Source organism: Marmota marmota, unplaced genomic scaffold (assembly GCF_001458135.2).
Source record: "Marmota marmota marmota unplaced genomic scaffold, marMar, whole genome shotgun sequence".
NCBI lineage: Eukaryota > Metazoa > Chordata > Mammalia > Rodentia > Sciuridae > Marmota > Marmota marmota.
Genome location: NW_026000241.1, coordinates 3,488,530 through 3,507,419, shown reverse-complemented (window position 1 = coordinate 3,507,419; position 18,890 = coordinate 3,488,530). Strand labels below are relative to the sequence as shown.

At 40.6% G+C, this 18,890-nt stretch overlaps 2 protein-coding genes across 7 annotated transcripts in view; both read left to right on the top strand.

The window, feature by feature from the left end:
* Positions 1 to 18,890, top strand: part of LOC107145002 (adhesion G protein-coupled receptor E2-like) — a 452,375-nt gene that overhangs the window by 209,745 nt on the left and 223,740 nt on the right. The window lies entirely within an intron of this gene.
* Positions 10,598 to 11,524, top strand: LOC107145281 (olfactory receptor 7A17-like). Its single transcript, XM_015489161.1, has one exon. It carries the CDS (start codon positions 10,598 to 10,600, stop codon positions 11,522 to 11,524), a length of 927 nt encoding a protein of 308 aa, XP_015344647.1.

The following is an 18,890-nucleotide window of genomic DNA, read 5'->3' as shown; positions in this document are numbered from 1 at the left end:
TATAGCCAGTGCAAAGGCCCTGAGGAAGGTGCCTGATGCAAATGTTCAAATTCCCCAAGTGCAAAGAGAGGGTGACATGAGCTGGTATCAGAAAAGAATGAAGAACAAAGCAGCCTCCCACTTGCTGCAGGTTCAAGAGGCCAGGAGCTTCTGTCCAGGTGTTCCTGCCTTGGCCTTTAATTAAGTTGATTGACAAGGTATCTGTGTGGATTGAAATGTAATCCTGGTTTATTTATTTCTCAGGGTCTCACTGAGTTGAGTTGCAAGTGGCTGGCTTTGAACTATGATCTCCTGCCTCAGCCTCCCAAGCCACTGGGATTAGAGGCATAGGCCACCATGCCTAGGTCAGATGGAATATTCATTTAGAGAAAAGTGTGAAGGGAATAATACTTCACAAGTTCAAAAAAGGAAATACACAAAGAACAAAAAAATGAACATTTTTATATGAAATATTAGAAGGGAATTTTTTTTCGGTGACATTCAATATTGATTTCATTGACTGCTTTTTAATTTTTTATTGCATTTTTACAACACAGATTACACACACTTAGGATGTATGACTTGAAGTTTCTCTACATGTATACATTGTGTCCTGATGTTCTGACCTCTGGAGTATAAAGTGACTTTGGGAATATATTAAATCCAGGTCCTGCTTTTCTGAAACCTGCTCTCACCTTTATAGGCAGACACACACTCCACATAAACAATTTATAAGAGGATGTAATTTCTTTATCAGACACATAGATCTATCTTTTTATAACAAGAGGACTCCTTTTCCACTTAATTTGCAGGGTCTTTTTGATGAGAAAATTTATACAATTTTGATGAAGTCCAGTTTTTCCTTTTTAAAAATAATTTTTCTTTCTATGGATCAGTACTTTGGATCACAAGAACCATTTGAGCTCAGAAAGTAATAGAGATATTAAGTAAAAAACTTACTTTTCTTTTCACTGAAGGATGATGGTAATGTGATGGCATTGAGTAGAAATGTTTCATTGAATTTTGAATTTTTACCTTTTCCCAGGCCAGCACTTTGTGGCCCCGGGCCAAGTAGCGCCCAGTCAGATACATGGTCAGCACGACCAACACAGATCCCCTACAGCATAATCAGCCATGGTGTTCGGTGGGTTGGGTGTGTAAATCCATGTGTGACTTATTGTTTTAGTCAGCTATTTTACTGCTGTGACTAATTGTAGAGGAGGAAAAGTTTACATGACGGCTCACGGTTTCAGAGATCTTGGTCCATACAAGGCCAGCTCCATTCCTTGGCCCTGGAGGTGAGGCTGAACATCATCATGGAGCGTGTGGCAGAGGGAAGGAGCTCACATGGTGACCAGGAGGCAGAGAGAGAGACTCCACTCCTCAGATACAAATATATACCCAAAGCCATGCCCCCAAGTCCCACCTCCTCCATCCACACCCCATCACTTCAGTTACCACTCAGTTAATCCCTATCAGGGGATTAAATCACTGATTGGGTTAAGACTCTTACCACCCAATCATTTCTCTTCTGAACCTTCTTTCACTGTCTCACAGGTGAGCTTTTGGGGGACACCTCACATCCAAACCATAGGACACCTATGATATTTGCAATTTATGATGGTTAATGGGAGAATCAGCTGGATACAGTAGCCAAAAGAGAAATCACTGACCTTCCCTGAGAAGGTGTGTTTCTGCTGTTTCTGTGATCCTGCATTTTACATACACATGATTGTTTTGCTGATCAGGGGCCAGGCTCCTCCCACATGTCTGGCTGCTCTGGTACAACTGAGCTGTCACTTTGGCTCAGGCTGCCTTCGTGACACCCTGTGGCTACATCGGACATCCCACAACACCCCAACAGACTAGAAAAGCTTGGGATGTCCCACCACTGACCCTCTCAGATGTCTCTGTCTACAGCCTCTCTGGATGACTCCTCCCATTTGCAGCTGCTTCACCTCTCCTCACTCCAATCCAGAGAACTGCCTTCCCTACCCGTGAGCAGAAAATCTGGGTTGAGCCAGCTAGACACTGTGCCTATGCATGAGCCTGACCTTTTTATCTATACAACTGACCTTCCTCTAGCATTACTGGGTCAGTGCATGTATAACTTCCCCTTATGCTGCAGCATGGGTTCTAAAAGAGATTCTTTCAGATGGTTCATTTTGCTTAGTAATTATATCTGTCTCAAGTAAAGTAAAAAAAGAAGTTTGCTGTAAGATCAAGTGGCACAAAAGACTGCTCACACTCCAACAAGCTAATAATACTAAGAGCAGCTAGTAGTAGCCAGTGAGCAACATAGAACTCCTTTGAACTGCCAAGAGCTGCTTCCTCCAGCCACTAGGGAGCAATGAGGGGATTTGCTACCTGAGAGCTGCTGGTGTTCAAAGCTCAGAGCTGCTAACACTAAGAGAGCTGCTTTTTGCCTCTATCATTTCTCTCTAAATTGAACAAAAGAACCCTCAACCAATTGGTAACACCAATAATTAGTATTAATTGCATTTTATAGGCTTTTAAATAAATCATTAGAGAACAGAAGATAGTGACCATGATTGCATTTAAAAATGTATGCAAAGCCTTAATCTTTAACTTTTTAAATAAATTATAACTTTAATTGTATATATTTATGGGATAGAGTGTGTAATTTAGTACATGTATTCAGTATGTACTTGTCATTCAGAGTGTTTAATATTTTAATCTCCTTCAAAGTTTTTAAGTTTTGACTAAAATATTGAAGTTGTCCATATTAGGTGTGGTCTGATATTTCAATACATGCATATATTATGTACTGAACAAGTCAGGGTAATTAAAATGTGTTTGGAGTCCCCAAGCTGCTCACTTCTAATTGTACATAAAATATATGTTAGGATATCGAGGACAATAGTCACCAGACTGTGCTGTAGGAAACGTGGACTTTTGGTACTGATTATCCACCTTCTCTACCCATCTTCACAGTTAATTTTTAATTCGCATTTGCATGACACCCAGCGATGCAGACTAGAACAAGCTTGTAACTGCGGTGTCCAGCTGGCTGGTAGTAAACAATTAAATATTTTTTAACACAATGAAAGGGTGGTATGGTTCATGTTTTCTCTCATAACAAACAGTGCCTCAAATTCCCATGCTTTCATATGAAGAAAGAGGAGTCCCAGTGACATTGCATGGGGCTTCAGGGGATGTTGCCCTGTCCTGTGTTCTTTGCTCCACAGGTGGCATCAGTCTGGGAATGGGGCCACAAAAACAGCCCTTATGTGAGAGGTGCCCACTCTCCTAACAAGGGAAGAAAGGAGAAGCAGTAGAATCTCATAAGCCTCTTACAACTTCTTTTTTTTCTTTATTTTTTTTGCAACTTCTTACTCTCTGAGCACATCATATCAGCACATGTTCTATCACCTAAAGCAGGTGCTTTGTTTTGTTAGTCAGGGTTGTCCAGAGAAAAATAACAAAGACGAGACAAGAGAGGGACTCAGAGGATGATAGTTAGAGATGTAGATATTAGATAGAAGATTGACCCACAAAATCACAAAGGCTGAGTATTTCCATGACTATCTGTGAACTGGGGGCCAGAAGAGCCAATCTTGTGACTCTACCCAAGAAGGTGAAAGCTGCAGAGCCATGGAGGTCAAGGGTGCAGCCCCTGGTCCAAATAAAGACTAATAAGACCCCCGACTGAAAAAATTAGAGTCTGAGATCTGGGGGTAGCAGCAGGAGAGAACATGCCCTGCTCAAGAAGGAAAACCCAGCGAGAGTTTCCCCTTGTTCTCCCTGTCACATCCACCCCCTTGACAATGGAGGTTCCCCCTACTACACACATTCAGGATCGATGGTCCTCACCCACCCATTGACCCACACACAGATCTTCTCTGGAATCACCCTCACAGAAACACTCAATTCTTGAGGAATCCCTCCAGGCAATAAATTTCGTATCCCAAATCGATCATCATGTTGTCCAACTCAAAAGGCACAAAGACTTGTGTTTCTATCATGTGAGGCACTGTCTGGACCCAGGTAGTGGGTGGGGTGGTGCAGTCTTCCTGTAGAAAACACAAGAGTGACAACCAACTGTGAAATGGAAAACAGGTGAGGCATTTCACACTCCTTCAAGCATCAAATGTTTACTAATTGTGTGTTTTGGATTTGCAACAAGGAGGATGAGAAGAGAGGGAGAAATCACTTAATGCGTCAAGAACCATCAGCTGCATTGATTTCCTAAGAGTGTAAAATAGTAGAAAAGAATCTAACAATCCTTCCTGGGCCTACTTGGAGCCACCATGAGCAGGTCAGACATGGCGCCCATGAGTCCAACTTTGCACAGGGTGGTGGAATCAGGCTCTGTGTTGCCTGCCTGGGTCCTGGGAACATTCTTAGGCATTTCATCTTCAATCATATCTCCTTGAGGAAGAGCACAAATAATTTTAAAAAATTAAAAATTTCTCAACAACAAAAGCAATCATATGTTTTTGATGCCAAGACACCTACCAAGGATCATCTATATGGGAAAAAAATAAGAGCAAAGAAAAGAAAAACAATGAGAACCCATGAAGGGGAAATACACAAAGGCTGACAAAATTTGTAAATTACTACATAGAATATGAAAAGACATTTCTATGACATTTCATACTGAGAAGAAAAATTGGAGTTTATGTTTAATTTTTATCAACACAATAATTGTTCAAAAACACTAATTGTAGATATTTACCAGGATGAGATGTGAAGTTTCATTACATGTATACATTCTGTAATGCTCCTATTGGGGTACGTAGCAAGTCCATCACCTCAAATATTTGTAATTTATTTATTTATAATGTTATTGTGCTGAGATTATTGAAACGCTCCCTATGGGTAGTTTAAAATATGCAATACATTATTGGTAACTAGAGTTGCCCTACTGTGTGACTGAATACCAAAACTGACACCATGCATGGAACTGTAACCTGGTACCTGGTGATCCACATTTCCCCCTCTCACTTCCCAGGCTCCAGTGACCACTATTCTACTCCCTGCTTCTATGAGATTCAGCTGGCAAGTGTCAACTTGTTTAGGCAGAAGCTGAGCTACTGAGTCCATATCTGACCACCAGAACTGAGGTGGTGGAGGCCTTCAGAGTGGAGAAGGCCTTGGAATGCCTGTCCTTGACTCTGACACTGGACCACACTCTGTGCTCAGTAATGGAACCACCATGTGATGATCTGGAGATCCCACCTCTAGTATTGGTTTTAGTCAGCCTTCTCACTGCTCTGATCAAAAGACCTGACAAGGAACACATAGAGGAGGGAAAGTTGACTTGGGGCGCATGTTTTCCAAGGTCTCAGTACATAGATGGCTGACTCTATTGTTCTGGTCCTGAGATGAGGCAGAACATCATGGCACAAGGGTTTAGAGAAGGAAAGCAGCTCATGGCATAGCAATCAGGAAGCAGAGAGAGCTCTACTCTCCATGGCCAAAATATAAATCCCAAAGTCATAACCCCAGTGACTTCATGCTTCCAGCCACACCCTACCTGCCCAAAGGTAACACCCAGTAAATCCCTATCAGTGAATGAATGCACTGATTAGGTCAAGTCTCTCATAACCAAACCATTTCACCTCTGAATGTCTGTGCTATTTAACACATCAGTTTCTGGGACACACCTCATATCTAAACCATAACAGTATTCATGCAAAAAAGTGAATATCTCAAAGAGACATCTGCACTTCTATATTTGTCACAGCACTCATTATTCAAAACATCCAAGACATGGAATCTACCTAAGTACCCATCAACTGATAAATGGATAAAGAAAATACAGCACATATCCACAATGGAACAGGATTCAGCCATAAAAATAGATGAAGTCCTGTCCTGTGCAACAAAATAGATGGGACTAGAGGTAATAATGTTAAGAGAAATTAATTTCAATTTCATGGAACTAAAGATTTGAATGGTAGTGACCAGGGATGATGTGGTTTAGGGGAGGGAAATTTGAGAAAACGCTATCAAAGAATACATATTTCCATGAGATAGGAGGAATACATTCATGAGATCTACTGCACAACATAGTGACTACAATTAATAACATTGAATTTTGAACACTCAGGCTGTATTTTTTGCTCCCTATCACTTTGGACAAAGTACAGTTCATCCAACTCCAGATGCAGCACCAACTCCTCAGTTTACAGGCCCAAACTTTCTCTGGACATCACCAGTGTCTCCAGGAGACCTCACCCTGGTGGAGGACCACTGCCCTGGAGCAGAACAGGGACATTCTGAGTCAAGCTCATTCTTAACTCAAGTTGTAACTTTAGGCAGATCACTTAACTTCTCTGAGCTCATTTCTGCAAAAGTAAAGTGGGTCCCTAATAGTACTGACTTCTTATAATGTACATGTAGAAATTAAATGAGATTACCCTTGTAATTTTCTAACATCAATCCAAGGTGCATAAAAATATAAAATATCTCTTATAATTACCAAAAGTTTCATAAATGAAGGAATCTATGAAAAAATTTTTGCTCCAAGAATGAAACTTCTACATGTTTTGTAAAAACTACCATGAATCCAGGAGTTGTAGCTACTTATCACAAATTTTATTTAAAAAGTGAACACAGTTCTCTCCTTCTATGAAGTGGGAATAGCAATTTTCAAAAGATGTCAGGATCGGTGTCCCCTTTACAAGGCAGTGATTAGGAGTTCTGAGGAATCTAGCAAATTCAGATAACTCAGACTTTAGAGAGAATTATAAGTAATGATTGGGCAAAAGTGTAAGGAGGTTAGACTTCTAGATTGAAGGGAAATTCATGGACAAAGAGTAATAAAGACCAGATTCACCCGATTTCTATTCTCGTGTCTTAGTAACAGAGAACAATCGGGATTTTTTTTTTTTCTGCTCAGACCAATATCCCACAGGGACATCAGGTACTACTCAGGGGTTGGAGTTAACAAGAGGAACTGTATGTACTTCATGAGAAGAGATAGGGAGCTATAAATAGAGCCTGGGATGCTGTCCCTTAGAGAGGCACTGGACAGAACCAGGTAGTTTCTTTTGGTGTCTGAGATCTGTTTAGGGGACCAGGGATTCACTCCTTCTACTGCTTGTCCATCTCCATCACCAACCAACCAGGGAGAAATCCAGACTTCCACCGAGTTCTTCTCTCTAGACAATCCATCCAGGTGAGCCTGAGACACTGACAGGTACTGTAGGAAAGGGTCAGCAAGGATGGAACCTGACAAAATGGATCAGAGGTCACTTGAGAACCAAGCCAGCTCAGCCCAGAGCTCAGAGACTCTGTTTCCTTACTGGACAAATTTCAATTCATTCACTGTGTTAACAAGATAAGTGTCTTTAAACTCTGCAGTGCATAGATCCTGTGGACAATTATGTAGTGAGCATAGAAGTCCAGTGGGGTGAGACTCATGAATAAGTGGTAGGAAACATTCCCATAGAATTAGACCATAGCCAGGGAGATTGTCAATAAGGAAGTATAAGGGAGTATCAGGTTGGGGGAGAAGTGCAGTGAAGTGAGGGTATTATTTCTTTAATTTTTAACATGGAGTGTATTTGAGCCTGTTTTCCGTATTCGTTTCTAGTATCTGACTACTGCTTAGCTTACAAATACTATCTTACAACAACAGTTTTTGAGACATACATTGCACAATATCTTCTCTCATACATGGCATTCACATGAAAAGAAGTTTTGATAGGTCAAAAGAACCAAAGGAACTTTACCTTGTATCTCCTTTTTCTTCTGCTGAAATTGAATATATTTTTGAGTGGGTTGTTCTTTCCTTCCTCTGCAATTCCAAATTGTTTATGCAAAATGTTTGCTTGTATGAAAGTTGTTGTCATTGCTTTCTGGCATTCTTTTGAAGGAAAAATTGGATATTTTTTCTAAGTTTGCTGTTTGCCATTTCTTTTACTTAGGTATACAAATATTTTGGGGAAATGATATATAAACTTTGGTGAAATCTATCAGCCAGGCATATTACAGACTCTTTTCCTCTATTGCTTTCTAAGTATGGAAAGTTCCCCTGCATGACTAGTAGTCATCAAATACCTCCTGTGCCTTTTTCCATCTTCTTGCCTATGTTTTTCCTGATCACTGCCTTTCTGCCTTGGGTGATTACTTCTATTTGGATGAGCAGCAATCTTCTTCTGCAATCCTGTGGAATGTATGTTTTTCACTCAACTGAAGCTTGCCTGCTTCTTTCTTGGAGCTTACATTTTACACATAAAAGCAGCATTATGTTTATGGAGTTTCCCTTTCTGTATGATAGGTATAAATATTCACTCTTTTAGTTGAGGAATAAGTGAGATAATACATGTAATGGATGCAGCTCAATGCATGGTGAGACTCCTAAAGGGAGCTCTGAGAATATTTCAATCACAGATGTGACTTAATTTCATTATTCTTGCTATTGTATCTGGGGTCATAAGCACATCTGGATGCATTTGTTGTTATATAGGATGAGATAATAACGTTGGATATTATTTCTTCCAATGGTCCTAAAGAAGTACCTATTTTTATTATTTTATTTCCAAGGGTTTGCCAATGCAATGTTGACTCGTGTTGTTGGTATTACATTATTTATACTTCAGATCTTTTTATTAAAATTTATTTTAAATTTTCATTTCATTTAATGCAGTTGTTGTGAATTCATTTATTCACCTGTCATTCTTTATTCTGCAGACCTTTAACTTCAAAATCTTTTCTATGTGTTCTAATTATTTTAACCCTTGTGAAAATAATGTAAGTGAACAAAGCAGGTAAGATTTTTTGCTCATTTTCACCTTATATTATAGTGACCAAAGGAAGAGTGCAGGGGAATAAGTGCATCTGTGGTAGAACGTCCACAAGAATACATCACAGGAAGAGGAGGTCGGAGGGCCATGGCAGGTGCGGACTTTTATAGAGATTCATATACAGTGAGCAGACCTCAGAGCCAGGGCCCTTGAGCTCATGTATTCCAAACTGTTAATAATCTTCCTACATGATGTTGAGTTCATTTTGCTTGTATTTTGTTGGGAATTTTTACATCTATGTTTATTAAGGATGTAAGTTTTTAGTTTTTTTGTACAGTTGTTGTCTGGCCTACATGTGACTATATAACACAGCCATCTGAATCCTAAATAACTGAGAGATATTGGGAGGGATCCACAGGATTCCTTTAAAATCAAAATACTACATGATTCCATGTACATGATCTTTAAAGCTGTCAATCTCATGAATGCATGGGACAGTGCGGTATCTGGGAGGGCAGAAAGGAATGTGTGGGCTGATTTAGTGGGTATATAGTCAGTGTTATATAAGATCATTCATTTCCAGACACCTGCCGTGCAACACAGGGCTAGGCAGTAACAAATGACTCTACACTTGAAGTCCTGCTATGAGGATAGATCTGGGGCTAATCGTTTTTACCACAGAAAACAACAAAACAAAATTAAAAAGCACACTCTGGGAGGTGATGTGTGTGTCTATAGCACTGACTGCATAAGAGGCACCAGGGTTCCGTGTGTCTGAACTCATCAGATTGTACATATTATACAAGCAGCTCTTCAGATATAACTACCCTTCAGTAAACGTTCTTAAAACAGAAGATAAGAACAACATGTGGATAAAGGACCCTCTGCGTCTTGAAATCACAAACTTTCAGCAGTGTCAAGGAGGCCACCTCCTTCCTCCCTGTTCTCATACTGGGTCCTTCCCCCATCTCCTCCTGTTTGTTCTGGTTGACAGCATGCCTTGGTTTTGAAAGAGCATCACCCACAGGACCTTTGCACTGCTCACTCCTCCAGACAGGCACACACCTCTGTATACAATCTCATCATTCCATCTTGGGATCTCTACTTAAATATCATCTTATTCACCTGTCTTGTCTGTGCCCCATAAATAATAGCACTTCCATCCACTCTTTTTACCTGTCAATGATTTCTTTATGACAATTATTACCATCTGACATGTTATAGGATCGTTTCTTTCTTGAAATATTTTTAATGTTTGTATTAGTGCCTTACAGCTGTACATAACAATGAGGTTTATTTTGACATAATCACACTTGCATTGAAAATAATTTGTTCCATTTCAGTTCCTAGTCCCTTCTCCTTCCCCTTTCACCTTGCTGGACAACGCCAGCCTTACCCCCATCTATTTATTGTTTTATAAATTGGTACATTATAGGTATATACAAATGTGGAATTCACCATATGTTTTTAATATTTTAACTGATAAAATGAAACTCTATGTATTTAGGGGATGCCATGTGTTGTTTTAATACATGTAGACATAACATAAAGTTAAAATCTATCTGCTCAAATATGTATCATTTCTTTATGGTGAAAATTCTCAAAATCTTCCTTAAGCTCCTGATTTTTATTCATTTCCTTACATACTTGTATTTTTTCTGCAAGAATATTTTATTTTAAAATCTTACTGCCTAGAAAGTGCAATTATGGTTGGACCCAACTAATATCCCATACTTTCAAAAAAGTGTTGTTCATAAAACTGTATAGTATATGATCCATTGGTGAAAAGTGGACAGGGACCGGAATTCCTAATTAGAGATGGCATGGGGGATGCCTTAAAGGGAACCAGATAGAAAAATTAGTGATGTTAATTTTCTCTTTCCTGGTGTCAATCAAAGCACATGGAAGCACAAAATGACACAAAAATTTCAGAATTTCTTCTTCTGGGAATTTCAGAGGAACCAGAACTGCAGCCCCTCATCTTTGGGCTTTTCTTCTCCATGTACCTGGTCACGGTCACAGGAAATCTGCTCATCATCCTGGCCACCATCTCAGACCCCCACCTGCACACGCCCATGTACTTCTTCCTCTCCAACCTGTCCTTTGTAGACATCTGCTTCACCTCCACCACGGTCCCAAAGATGCTGGTGAACATCCAGATGCAAAGTAAAGTCATTACCTATGCAGGCTGCATTATACAGATTTACTTTTTTGCATTATTTGTAGGACTGGACAATTTCCTCCTGGCTGTGATGGCCTATGACCGGTTTGTGGCCATCTGCCACCCCCTGCACTACATGCTCATCATGAGCCCCAGGCTCTGTGGATTTCTGGTGCTGGAATCCTGGGTCATGAGTGCTCTCCATTCCTTATTGCACAGCTTAATGGTGTTGCGACTGTCCTTCGGCACAGGCTTGGAAATCCCCCACTTTTTCTGTGAACCTAATCAGGTAGTCCACCGAGCCTGTTCTGACACTTTCCTTAATGACCTGGTGATATATGTTGCAGCTGTGCTGCTGGCTGGTGGCCCCCTCGGTGGTATCCTTTACTCCTACTCCAAGATCGTATCCTCCATCCGTGCAATCTCATCAGCACAGGGCAGGTACAAAGCCTTCTCCACCTGTGCATCTCACCTCTCTGTGGTCTCCTTATTCTATTGCACACTCCTGGGAGTGTATCTTAGTTCTTCTATTACCCAAAATGCACACTCAAGTGCCACAGCCTCTGTGATGTACACTGTGGTCACCCCCATGCTGAACACCTTCATCTACAGTCTGAGGAATAAGGACATCAAGAGAGCTCTGAAAATACTCTTTGAGAAACTATAAAAGCTCCCATTATCCTGGACCTTCAAAACTACTGCTGATTGCAAGGTTTGAAGCCTCAGAGCAAGAAATTACAATATTTTGACCAGATTGTGAAATGAGACCTGTCTCCTATTTATTTTCTGAAATCTCCATTTCTTTGATTTTAACTTCTCCAAAAAAATGTAAGGTATCTAAATCACCTTATGAGATTTCTGCTCTGACATCTACATAGCATTCACTGTTATTTGGTTGCACACTCCCTCAAATTTGTTTTCCATCATGGGTTGGAAAGATTGGAAAATCCCATTTATTTATGGGAAAACATGAATTTCTGAAGAATAATTTCTTTTAAGGACATAGATCATACCAAGTTAACTTTGGTTTGATTGTACAAAAATACTTTGCCATGTGCTGTGCTCCTCAGGTGGAAAAATCCCACACTTGACAATGAAGGTCATTTTCATAGTTTTATCCTGGAGGAGAGGCCAGGTTCAACAGTTTTATCTTGGAGTCATCATTAATTTGTATCTCACTGTCCTTGTCTGCTCTTCCTAAGAATGTGAGTTTTTAACCAATATATTTATTTAATTTTTTTTGTACCTGGCAGAAGCTTTTTTCTCTTTATTGGGATTCTGTTTTCTTATGCAGCTCGGTGTCTGCTGTATCTACAATTACCACAGGAAAAAACAGTTATGTAATCTCCATCTCCAAGAGAAGGCTACAACAGAAAGTAAATGAGAAATAATAGGTTGATTTATCTCACTTCAGAATCAGAGAGGATCTTAAATGTGATGAGATAGACTTGTACATTGCATATTGTATTGCTATGCAAATATGAATTTCATACTGTAAGTAATCACTAAAGAGTGGAAGAGTACTCTCCAAGTGTAAGGGGTTTTGCTCATTGAATATCGGTGAGCAATTCTTATTTTCCATTTCTACTTGAAAATTTCTAGTGCTGTCTAGAAAAAAAATGAATTCTTCTGTTGTTCTAAGTGAACTATCCACAATTTTCTGAATTTTTTCATAACAACTAAAAGGGTAGTGAATGAGCAATATCAATATCATCCATTATAAATGTCCTTCATACTCAAGAATCATGTCAATCATCCCAACCAGAGCATAACTTACAAACAATCCTGGATTCTTGCACAGTATTGTGATAGCAGGCCACAGATCTCCTGCACAAACACGCATATACTTTTACTGAATCAAGCTCAGAATAAGTCCTCCCATCAGGTCCCATTTGAATAAAGCCATTACATGAAACTCTCAGCATTTAGAAATGTTTGTTATGCAACAATATCTAACCATCACAATAAACAAAGGAAACAGAACAGAGGGCATTTATAATAAACAGCTATTTTAATTTTTGGCATTCACTATAATCTTTAAAGACAACATTCACAGTTTTATGCTAAAGGTCAGGTAACACAGTTATAGGTTGCAAGGATGAGCACTTGGACACCTGTGCTGGACTCTCATCTATCATATCTAACATCCACCAAGGAGCTCTTACCTAGGAAAGCTCACACCCACAAACACACACACAGACACACAAACACACACACACACACACACACACACACACAGAGAGAGAGAGAGATTGAGAGACATTCACTAACATGGTTCCCAACTTGCCTACTTGCTTGAATGGAGTGGCCAGCAAAATTCTGTGAAGGGGCAGATAGTAAATGTCTTGAGCTTCACAGGCCAAATGGTCTCTCATACTGACTCAGCTCTGCCATGAGGGTGGCAGCCATCATAGACAACACACAGATGGGAAGGTGTGACTGACTCCAAATAAAACTTTACTTATGGAGACCAAAAGTTAGACTTGATGCAAATCAAAATCACAGTGAGATGCACTTCACACCTCTTCAAATGAACATAGGAAAACTAATCAATGTGATTTCACTGACAGGTGGAATCTGAAAAAGCGGATCTCATGGAAGCTGAAAGTGATTAGCAGGGTCTGGACAGGAGAGGCAAGAGGGATAAAGGGGAGAAGTTAGTCAATGGATATGTTAGATGGCAGGAAGAATTGTGGTGTTCTGCTGTATACTAGGGTGACAAAAATTAATAGTATATCAAATGTATCTTTAAAAAGCTAGAAGAAAAAATTTTGATTTCATCACAAAGAAATGATAGATGTTGCAGGTGAAAATATGTAATTATCTTCATTAATCATTATGCAAAGTCCATATTTATCCAATATCATATTGTATACCCCCAAATATATACAATAATTGGTCAATAACAATAAAATTAAAAATTAAAAAGTAATAAAAATTTTTAAAAGGAAAATAGCAATGTTGGTGAATTAATAATTTGGAATCCTCATCCATTATTCCTGGGAATATAAATATTATAGCTACTGGAGGAAAGAGTTTGGCAACTTCTCAGGTTAAATATAGAAGTGTCATATCACCTAGCAATTCCACCTTGTGTGTATACACACAAAAGAAGGAAAAACAGGGTCTCAAAAGAGACTTGATCACCAAGATCCAAAGCAACACAGTAGAAAAAGGTGAGGAAAATGGTGTCCGTCAACAGACACCTGCATAAACACAATGCTGTGTACTCAGGACAAAAGGTCAGTCAGCCAGGAGCAGAAAGGACCTTCTGACACATGCCACAGCCTGGGTGGATTTGGAGGCACCTAAGATCACCTGGGGAGTGTGTTGCTCTCATGTGCAGAAAACAAATCATACTCCAAGTCAGAGTGCTTTCCTCAAGTGCAGACCTCAAGGTGTGTGGCTCTGACCCAGCTGTGTTTGCCCCAGGTGTGTCATCATTATGGGAGGGTGGCTGAGGAAAAGGCCCCCAAGTGAGAGGAGCCCACCCTTCCAACACAGAGGAAGAGGAGGGCGTGGCGGAATCTCCCAGGCTGCTTACAGCTTCTTCCCATGGAGCAGGTCATGTCTGCCCACATCCTATCACCTGATGCAGGTCACTTTGGCATTAGGCTTCTCCAGAGGAAGTGGACAGGTGACAGATGGAAACACAGGTTCAGATATGCCATGGACTCCCGTGATCCCAGAGGCTGAGTGTTTCCACATTGGCTGTCTGCAGCTGGAGAGCCAGAGAAGCCAATCGCGTGACTCAGTCCAAGAAGCCAGAGGCCTCAGAACCAGGGAGGACAATGGTGCAGCAGCCAGTCCAGGAGGAGAGACGCCAGGACCCAGAGGGAAGCTGGGGCCAGTGCTAGAGTCCAGAGGCTCCAGAAACTGGAGTCCGATGTCCAGCAGCTGCAGCAGGAGAGAACATGCCTGCTCCAGAGGGAAGAATCAGCAGGGAGCTTCCCCTTGTTCTGTCTTCCTGTTCAGTGCAGGGCCAGACGTCTGGATGGAGTTGCTCATGGGGAGGGAGAGTCATCACTCTGTCCAGTGACTCAATGACAGTCATCTCTGGAAACACTCTCCAAGTTCAGAGACAGAGAAATAAAACTTACCAGTTCTCCTAGCATCCCTTGATGCACTCAAAGAGATACCCAAAATTAGCCACCACTTGACCATGTCCAAAGTCCCACAAGAGGGATGTGCATTCATATCAGGCAAGGCAGGGCCAAGACCCAAAGAAGTGGGTAGGGTTGGACAGTCTCCTGCAGAAAATGGAGTAATATCTAGTCATAAATATAATTTTTCCATGGGGCAGAATCAGAGAGGCGAACATTTTATATTTCCAGTGTCATCAAAAGTTTATGGATTATATTCTATGGATTTGAATGAGGAAATAATTTGATGCACCAAGAAACCAGGTTTATAGATTTTTACAAGAGTGAGACATAGTAAAACTGCTTAAAGCTGGGTGTGGTGGCGCATGCCTAGCAGCTCTGGAGGCTGAGACAGGAGGGTTGCAAGTTCAAAGCCAGCCTCATCGATCAAGGGTTCAAAGCCAGCTAAGTAACTCAGTAAGACCCTGTCTCTAAAGAAAATATAAAATAGAGCTGGGGACATGGCTCAGTGCTCAAGTGCCCCTGAGTTCAATCCCCAATAAAATAAATAAATAAGTCTGAAAACCCTTACTGTGCCTACTTGGAGCCATCATGAGTGGGCCAGGGATGGCACCTATGAGTCCAACACCACACAGGAAGGTGGACTCAGGACCTGAGCTGCCTGCCTGGGTCCTGGGAGGACATCCCCTCCACCACCCATCCCTGTCTCCTAGGAGCAGCTCAATGCTGGACTCACTTCCTGTCCCAGGAAACCCTTATGATGTCACAGTGACCTGAGCCAATGAGAAGCAAGGTAATGGTCACAATGGCAGCTCTCTGGAGCATCTGCTGTGGGCAGGTCATTTCCCATGAGCATATGGCTTAGTTCACACAGAAACTCTATGAAGAAAGGGGCATTTTATAAGTTTATATATATATGAGGAGCCAAGGTCAGTATGTTTGATTTCCTATCATGAAGGAAGTATAGAGGTAGCAAGAAGCATCAACTTGTTTTGGCAAAAGCTGAGCTACTGAGTCCACATCTGACCACGTAAAATTGGAACAGAGCTGATGGAGGTGTTCATGGTGCAGAAATCCTCAAAATGCCTAAACCTGATTCTTATTCCACATCATACCATCCATGATCCCAAGTGTGGTGCACAGACTAGGATGTACTACATCAACATTAAGCCTTATTAACAAATTCAGAGTTTCTGGGTGACCCTAGACCTGCGAAATCACAAATCACAGTCTGTATTTGAACAAGACTCCCAAGCAATTCACATGCACGTCAAAGATGGAGAAGTTCTGGTCTCGTATCCTCAACCTCTCCCTTGTGCACTTTTGTGCTAGATAATATCTTTTGACGTGGTGTCCTGTCTCAAACAGGGTGTGGAGCATCCCTTGCTTCAGCCTGCTAGGTTCAGTACCAACTCCCAAGCTGTTACAATCCAAAGTTTCTCCAGACATTATCAAGTGTCTCCTGAAGGCATAATTACCCCTGGTGGAGCTCACTGACCTGGAGCAGAACTGGGAACATCTTGAAGGAGTTCCCACCAAAGCTCAACGCAGGGAAGATGGATTAGCATTTTGAGCCGCATTTCCACAAAGGTAAAATGAGCCCCTACTAGTAATGAATTATAATGGACACCTGTAAAAATTAAATGAGACTATAGTAGATTCCACCTTCAGTCCATGATGCCTTAAAACATCAAGTGTACCTCTTAGACATATCAAATGTTTCATAAAGGAAAGAGGAAATGACAATGCTTAATTTGTGATCCAAGCATGAACCTCCTAAGTGCTTATTAGGAATGAAGCTAAGAGTTGTAGAAACTTATCATGGTTTTACAATAAGTAAACACAAATCTCTCTCTTGATGAAAGGGAAAAGAAATTTTCTGAATACATCAGAAAATCAGGAGCTGTGTTCCCTCATAAGCCAGGGCTTGGGAGTCCCAAGTAATCTAGCAAAGTCAGATATCTTGGACTTTGGGGGAAATTGTTACCTAAGGATTGGGCAAAAGTGCTCTGGAGGTTAGACTTCTGGGGGAGAGGCAGGAGGGCTTTGTGGAGAAGGAGCAATAATGACTGGATACCCCTGATTTCTAAACTTCTCTCATGAAAACAGAGAACAGGCAGGACAATTATCCTTCTTCCCTGACCAATATCCCAGAGGGACGTCAGGTGCACAGGGGTTGCAGAAACAAGAGGAGATGTAGCTAATGAGTGGAGAGAGGGAGCTATAAATTCACTGTTTCCCAGAGTTTTGCTGTTGACTGTTTCCTCCATGCAGGACTAATTGACAATGGGGGAAGGTTAAAGTTTAGGGCCCAGCACTCAGTATCCAAAGTTAGGAAGAAGGAAGAAGTTCTGTCGATCTCCAGAACAGCAGGGTGGCTCTAGTTCACAGGAACTCATTATATATTTTATGAATAAATAGAAAAGTCATTTAAGTCTCCAAACAACCATCTATGTTTTACATGTATTGAACTATTCCATGGTACCCAAAACTATGTAAAATCATTACATGTTATTCAAAAATTATAAAAATTGCTTAAGGCAATAGAAATACTAACTATCCTAATTTGACAAATACACCATATATAATATATGTATATATATACACACACACCTATATATAATTATCATATCTTACCTCATAAATTGGTACAATGATCACATTTTTTTTAAATAAAACATTTTTTTAAAGTTTACATCAGAAACATTGTTACAAAATAAAAAGCAAATGAAAAACTGGGGTAAATATGTAATATGTGGTATATTTTGGAAATCTGCCTCATCATAGCAACCATTTTCTATCTATATGTATCTGAGAACATGATATAAGCCTCACATATGCAAAATCAACTTTATTTTAAAAATAAAATTAAATCCAAAATATCAAACAGGTAGATACATACTGTTTCAAACCAATTATCACAAAAGACAACAAAAATGACCCAAGTGTATGAACCACAGATTTAGAAGAAGAAATGTGAGTGACTCATAAACATGAAAACGTGCTCCAGCTCATGAACGTACAAAGGAAAATCACATTGAAATATCAAGGCAAGCTGTGGAAACCTTACCTTGGTGTCTTCTATATTCCTGAGACTGCAGCACCCAGAGACAGAGCCCTTCTTTTGAAGACAGAACCCCAGAAGCAGGAGTTTGTATCAGAAGCTTCTACTTCCTCTGAGCTTTACCACAATCATAAAGCTTCTCTAGAACTGATCTAACTTCAGGCCTGAGAGCGTGGCCTGGTTTACCCAGAGGTGGGCGGGAGCCTCTTCATCCTATCTGTGACCTCAAGCTTGTTGGCAAGTTACCAGAAGCTTCTGCTTTCTCATGAAGGAGTGACTAGGAACGTTCAGAGACCATGTGTATAAGATGGTTCAGCAGTGCTAGCAAATACTGAGTTTAAAATGTTTAATGGCATGTAATGATTGCATGTGCTAATGTGTGCTATGTCAGCCCAGGCAGAGAGCATGCACTGATCAAATCAGGGTAATGAGCATTGCCATTCCACACCATTTTTATTCTTGTAGTCCTTACGTGACTTCCAGCTGGATCCTCATGATTTATAAAATAAACCCCATCCCATCTATCTCCCTGGATTGTGCTTCCCGTTATCCAATCTACCATCTTCCCTGCCAACATTCCCAGCCTCTAGGTATCTCTATTATAATTCAACACAGCTGTAGTGTAGATTCCATGGGGAAGAAAATACTTATGGAATTTCTGTGTGATTTCAAGTGACATCATACCCAAATCCTTCCATTTTTTCTGCAAATGCAGAATTCCATTTTTCCTCATGACTGTGTCTGTGTACACCACGTTTTTCTTATCCCTCCATCCACTGTTGGGAAACAAGGCTGGTTCCACACATGAACAAGGCGAAGTGTCCTGATAAACTTGGTGGGGCCATTGTCTCTTCTCTGTTAGGATT